General features: G+C 28.8%; 1 protein-coding gene across 1 annotated transcript in view; it reads right to left on the bottom strand.

The window, feature by feature from the left end:
- LOC111633438 (solute carrier organic anion transporter family member 4A1-like) overlaps positions 1-7400 on the bottom strand; it is a 58207-nt gene that overhangs the window by 42589 nt on the left and 8218 nt on the right. The window contains exons 2-4 of the mRNA XM_023378008.1: positions 5821-6568; positions 3296-3395; positions 2725-2846 (exon numbers count right to left, since the gene is read on the bottom strand). Coding sequence (XP_023233776.1) covers positions 2725-2846; positions 3296-3395; positions 5821-6559 — 961 coding nt within the window. The 5' untranslated portion in view covers positions 6560-6568. The remainder of the gene's footprint in view (positions 1-2724; positions 2847-3295; positions 3396-5820; positions 6569-7400) is intronic.

Genomic DNA, 7400 nt, shown 5'->3' with positions numbered 1-7400 from the left:
ATATACATATATTATAAAAATTATTTTATTCTATATATATACATAGAATAAAATAATTTTTTTCTTTATTTTGTTGTAGGGAAGTTCACAAACATATATAAAAAATTAGAACAAAAGAATAAATTGTTTAATTTAGGTGATGTTTTATTTATTTAAACTTTGTATTAAAATATTTTCCTCTTTATGTTCCAATGAAGTTCTAAAATAAACTAAGTATATGTAAAGATTAAATATTTTCCTGGAAGTTTATATAATCTTTTCTATAATATTTTAATACTGTATTAAAATTTATTTATTATATAAAATTTTAATCTATATATACTATAGATTAGTGAAATTTATAAACAATTATTAAAAATGTAATGATCTGAAAATTAATTATTATTATTATAAATAAAAAATTTGTGATAAAATTAGTTTTATACTTGGTTAAATAATGTTCAATAAACTTATTTTCTATTTCACACTTTATTAAACACAGTTTTTAATAAACTTATTTCAAAATTAGTATCTTAACTAATGTTATTTTCTTATTATTATTAAAAATATTTTTTAACAATAATTTCAACTTTTTAATTAATGTATCATTAATTTTTACACTGTGTTCCTAATTAAATATTTATCATCATATCCTCCTTTCATCTATTTCAGACACATAACTCATCATCAAGTAATTAATTTCTTGCTTAATCTTTTGAAAATTAATTAGCTTTAATACTATATTGCTTTTGTTTATATCCAATTATTTTGAACTTCAATTAAAATCATCAGAATCCAATAAGAAAAGAGTAATATGATATTGATACCCTTAAGCTTGCTTATTTATTTGAAAATCCTATCCAAAATGCAAATTATAACAAAAACTGCTGTTTTTGTTTTAATTTTTTCTTTCTATGGAAATGAATAAATATTAAATCTAAATAGTTAAGCTTATATGAAACAACTACATATGGAAAACACTATATTTAAACAATTAACTTGTTTCATTTAATTTTTTAATTAACATTTATTTTGACTTTTTAATTTCCAATTTTGTAAACAAACTAAAGATGAAAATTAATTATAGATAATATGAATTTTTGAATATATTCAAACTAAAAGACAATTCAATTTTTTTTTTAAACTTAAAAAAACTTAAAACTTTATTTTAAAATAGTATTTTATATTTATTTTAAGCATCAAAGTATTTATTAACTTTTAAAATTAAAGTTCATAGTATGATTCATAATTCTAAAAATTAAAAATTCAAGTGTCATGTATACATTGTGCAATATGTATTATAAAATAAATGATTTTCATTTTAAATAATTATATATAAAACTTTATATTTGTGGTAGCCAGGTGCTAACATTTACAATTTCTTGAAGCACTAGCAAATTGTCATTTGTTTCAGAATATTTCTAGAGTTTCTGGTTGGTTTTTGAAATGTTAACCTAGTTTTTTCAGATGTTAAAACAAGTGTATAATTCAACATTTCTCTGACGCAATTAAGCATTTCGTGCAATATCAATCTAACAGCTTATTAGCTTCTGGTGCAAAACAGAACCGCTGAATATTTCCCACTTCTGTGTGTTTTAACGAATGTGAACTAAATTAAAATACATGCCGTTTTAATAAATATCTATAAATTACAACAAAATAATATTAATAAATAATTAATTATTTTTGTAAGCGTAATAATATTTTGAATTTAAGAATATTTGATGACTGTAAAATATAAATGAAATAAAATACATAAGTAACTTAAAATTACTATTTTACATTCAGCGAAAAAGTTTCGAAATTTGGGTTCCTTCCAAAATTTTTTCTGACCACGTTTCTAGATGATATAACCAAAAAAAAAAAAACGGAGATGAATGCCATATGATAAATAAACTATACAAAAATCAAACTGCATAATTGTTATTTATAGTAATTTTAGTTGCAGACTTAATAAATCCTGAAGAAAGTAATGAAAAAAGTAATGTTGGTAACAATTCAACGTAATTTTATTTTCTAACGCTTGAAGCGCTTTGCTTTACTGTAGACTACACGGATTGAGTATATAGGAAGTGAGATGATCTGATGGCCCAGGCGATTAAAGTGTCAGCCTACCGCTTTGGGGCAGAGCCGGAATCAAATCCGAGTGAGCAATGCCAGAAATTTTTTATGGATAATAGTCCGGATACGTCAAGCCTCGTCTCTTTCCACCCATCCGCTGCATCATGCGTTCGGCCGAACCCACGATAAGTATGGAAAAATGGTCCTCTTAGTGCCCACACGGCAGAAAAAGCCAAGAAAAAAAAAGGAAAACACAAAATATGTAAAATTATCATCGAGAACAAGTATCCAAGAATCTGCATGTTAAAGTATACATATATTCAGCTGTTTTGTTTTAGGCTCTATGCTAAGCCATTAGACCAGGGGCACCAGCGCTGATCAAAACATTATACAAAATCAAAACGATTTTATAAAGGCTACGTGTCTCTCGCCCTGTTGCGACAACACCTCCATATTACATAGCTACGACTGGCACTGCGTTAGACATTACACGAAATGGTTAGTTTTATTAGACAGATGCTGAAACCAGGTTAGCATTTAAAAAACTCGCAGAAACTAGACAGATTCTGAAACAAATGTCTATTACGGGATATGCTAGCACTTTCAAGAAATAGCTAGGCACTTTTTGAAATGGCAAATTTTAGCATGTAACTACACTATATAATTTTTTATAAGGCTGTTTACCTGGTAAAACTTTTGGAAAAGAACAGATGGGAATTGCAATAAGTATTCCAAACGCTGCTGAAAACAAAAATCCTATCCACCACGCTCCCACCCATACACTGCTTGAAGGTGTTAATCCCAATCTAAAATATAAATGTTATTTTATTTTTTCAAAATAAAAATGGATTTATAAAAAATTAACTTAATTACTTTCAAAATTACATTAATTTTGCATATAGATTTCAAAATTATGTATTACAATAATAAACCATATAAAAAACATGCGTATTTTTTTATAGGTTTATTATTATCTATGTTTATTTCTAAATTTTTATATACAATAAAAAAATGTCAACTAATATTAGAAAAATTCTTGTAGAATTAATAAAAATAAAAATTATTTTATTTACAGATTTGGTGTTTAAAGCAATGAGATTAGGCAGATACAGTTTAAGAGCCATATGGTTCTTTAGCTATTTTTGTACATTCAATTCTTACATTATCCAGTTTTATATATTTCAATTACGAACACCATTGATATTTTTATTAAAATAATGCAAAAAATATCTAATTTCCTAGCTGCAATACTTACTCTTCAGGGTCAACATTGATATCTGTATAAAATTTTAATAGCTGTCCCCCTAATAAATATCCAATTGCTGGTCCAAGTATCGCCATTGTATAATAAATACCTGTAAATTATTTTTGATAAATTAAGTTTTTAAACAGAGTTGGATAAATGAAAGTTAATTATGAGAAATGAAAAACATTTTCATTACCAAATATTAAATTTAACTAATTAAGAAGTAACTTTAATTAATTAAAGATTTAATACATTAATTAACTTAAGTGATCAATTATATAATGTTATATTACAAGTAACAATTAGTAAGAGGAGACTTTTCTCCTTCAAGATGAGATATAGGAGATGGAGGTGATTAAACAGTGCCTGCTGATTCATTAAATTGTTTGTGTTTCACTATTAATTTAAATATCAAATGAAGCTTTCCACAAATACTGAAAGATTTTTAAAGTAATAAATTATCACACTGCTTAGAAAAATTAATAAAATTATTTATTTTCAAAAAAATTATATTAAATTAGATTAATTAATATTGGTTCAGTAAAGGAAAATAAATATCGTTAAATTTTAGAATAATTATTAACAGTTTTTCTCTCAAGCTTGAAAATGAAAACATGCTTAATTTTCTTCACAAAACTATTTTTCTTTTTTCTTTTTTTTAAATGATTGTTGAAGCATCTTCACTAAAGAAACTGAATGAAAAGTCATCCATCACTTCCTCACTTCAATAAACTTGACAATCTCTTAACTCTTTCTATCTTCATTTGTATGCATCTTAAACTTTCAACCTTCTCCAAACATCCCATTGATGATGTTAATCTATAGCAGAAGGTGAATAAAATTGAAATGGAAAGTAAATTCAGTTGACTAACATCCCTGAAAGTGTATATGTTCAACAAAAGTAATTGAAGTTGGTTTTTCTGTTGCTGTTAAGAGGGGAAGGGGATGAAGAATAAGTCTGCAATCTGTCATTGAGTAAAACACGTGACATGTATACAGCTGTGTAGCGCTAAAACTCTCTCTCTCTCACAGAATTGACATGTTGTACATCGCAAACCCGGTTGAATATAAATTTACAAGGAAAATTCTACACTGGAAAATTGTATAATACACGTTTACACGTATAGGAATTATGGAAATGCTAGCGGGTTACGTACAGCAGGAACTTGTCAGTGTTCTTATATCAACACTCCCACAACAAATCAACGCCCTGCATCCCATCCATTCATCTACGTCTAAAATCCCTTGGCACTCAATTTATCTTCTAAAGGACAACTGCACCGATTCTCCTCACTTCTGGATATTTAGAATTCAAATATACTTTGCTTATAAGGTACAAAAAACAAAACAAAAAAAAAACGAATTTTCTCTTGGGAGGTGTACCTTCATATTTTTAACTTTTTTAACTCTCATACTTCTTGAGTAACATATATATATATACATCTTATATATTTTATTAAGGCAGAAACGTGTTTGTGATCTTAAACAGGATTAAATTAATTTTTTTTGTCTGTTATGTACAGTATAAATAATTAAAACGGCAACTTCAAATATACAAAAATTCATGTTTTGTATTCAATCTAGAGCAAAAAAGCCATCAAAATTTTTCTTGGCAACTTATCCAAAGTAATAGGCACTTAAATCTAATTTAAAGCACGTTTTAACAATTAGTATTTATCCTATGAAAATATCTAAGCTTGCTTTTATAGCATTCCTTAACGATTAAACTTTTGTCGTCGTTAACATTGACCTTTGCCCAGTTCCGAATTTTCATTCATCTAAGTAATTAGCGTGCCTATCATCCATCAATTAAATAATCGTTACAATTACGTTCCTCGTAATAGAAGTGTGAGTTTACATGTTCATTGCATAACACAAAACTATTGAGCCTTGTGGTTAAGTGACTCAAATTAATGTACTCAGAATAATTATGACAAAGTGCTAGTCAGAAGTAAAAAAAAAAAAAAAAAAAAGATAATTTACCATCCTTATGTTTCTTTGTTGTAACTTGGTGTTAGCTTTTTTTTAACGGTGAGGGTTTGTGAAGTGTTTTTTATGTGTAAAGATGATAGAGACTGAGTTTGACAGGAGGCGGATGTTTCCATTGTCTTGCACTCTCCCACTTACCTCTTGTCTGATAAAATTATTTACCTGAATTTGTCCAATAAATAGATTAACTTTCTAAAACATACGCGTCAAAATCTATTACCTATGTTTCACAAAGGAGAGTTTTTTAGCAGTTCAGACAACTTACAGAGGTTTTTTTGTCCGTACGCGAGTTTTACATTTAATATTGACTAAATTAGAATCGTTTATAGTAATTGTTTTACTTAATTATTTTTTATTTTATTATAAGCGCAATAAATCTTTGAAACTAAGCTGTAACTTGCACTGTTTATTATACACTAGAGAGGCTACAAATGTCGACTGTAACAGTAACAGGTAAAGTATTTGAGCAACTAAGCTCTATTTTACACGAAGCTTACTTTCAATTTAATAACGAATTATCAATATATAAATAAAAATGATCTTACCTATATATACAGATGACATCTTCGTAGGAACATTTTCGTCGAGATAAGTACATCCTAGTGTGTAAAATGGGGAAGCTCCTGCCCCGTGTAGTAACTGACCCAGAAAGAAAATGTATTTATAGTTAGATAGAGTGGATCCGACTACGTTTTTACAGTCCACGTTCTGTCCACCACCACATAAAAATTCTTGCTCTTGACTAAAAGAGTACTGTCCCGCTATAAAATGCGGCAAAGTAAATACAAAAGAACCTATGGCTAAAACTAGTACACCAATACCCACGAAAAGGGGTTTACTCCGAGATCCACCCAAATAACTAACCGGAACTAGACATAAAAACGAAGCAATATCGTAACAACCAGCGATTAGTCCAGTTTCGGTACTTTTTAATTCGTAACGTCTCTCGATAGTAGTTATGACTACATTTATGAATCCGTTTACTATCAGCCCTTGTAGGGCGCCCGCCCAGCACAGCCAAAACAGAACCCAGCGTGGAGTGCGGAAGCGTTGGATGCATTTGGGTCTCAAGAATCCCCATCCACAAGTTCCACCATCGTCTTCGCTGTTAGATTCGTCCCGATTGCTAATAGTTTCTGTTACTGCCGAAGAACCACCGGCCGACTGCATACTTTCTGTAGAAATTGTGCATACTAAAGGCTCTTGGCTTCGAGATTCGGGTATGTTGTCGCCGTAACTCGCTACTGCTGGATCACTAGAATCACGTGGCACCAGAGTAGCCATCCTGGTCTCCTGTAAAACAGTTTAAAAAATTATAAAATTCCTAAAATTCTCGTTAAATGGATCAATTTTACTACAACTTTAAAAAAAAAATTGTTTCGGAAATAATTTCTAACAGGCAGCGCTAGAGTCGATTACGTCGAAGTTTTTTAGCCTTCTTTTTTTTATTTCTTCCTTTCGACCCTCGTAATTTTCTTATTCTCTTGGCGTGGTGCTTTAATTGGGGGTTTATTCTGTAGACACTGTCACTGACCTCTAGAAGGAAGTGTAACTATGCCTATCTCACACAGTTTAAGAAGGTTTTTTTACGGTCTTACAACAACAGGTATTGCGCGTTACATTTAAATATTCTAAAATTCTCGGTAATTCATTGTCGAATCATCAATTTGACTCATTTTAATTATGAAAATTTAACTTTCACACTTACAACAGAGATCAAACAGGTTAATATTTCTCTATTGGGTTTCTAAATAGTTATCGTAAGAGGTACTGTACATTGATGAAATATGCTGACTAACAAAGCTCCCGTTTATCGTTAAGCGAATGGCGATAAGAAACGGAAGTTAAACTTTTTTTTAATAGCTTCTTTCCTATCCAATATATATATATGATCTTACTACGTTTATTAACAAATATGCTAAATTATTGTTGTTATTATTTTAGTTAATTTTCAATTTACAAAAAGAACAAGAAAAACTGCGTTACCATCGTTGATGACGAGCCATTTTTCTCGTTATTTTTTAAATATTGCTTAATATTAAGTTATTATATTAATATGAGCAATATTAATATTAAGCATATTAATATTGCTCAGTTTTAAGAAACAAATAAGCATTACAACATA

The sequence above is a fragment of the Centruroides sculpturatus genome, unplaced genomic scaffold (genome assembly GCF_000671375.1).
Source record: "Centruroides sculpturatus isolate CEXI.00-Female unplaced genomic scaffold, Cexi_2.0 scaffold890, whole genome shotgun sequence".
Lineage (NCBI taxonomy): Eukaryota > Metazoa > Arthropoda > Arachnida > Scorpiones > Buthidae > Centruroides > Centruroides sculpturatus.
Note: the sequence above shows the minus strand (reverse complement) of the source record. Positions and strands in the feature narration are given on the sequence as shown.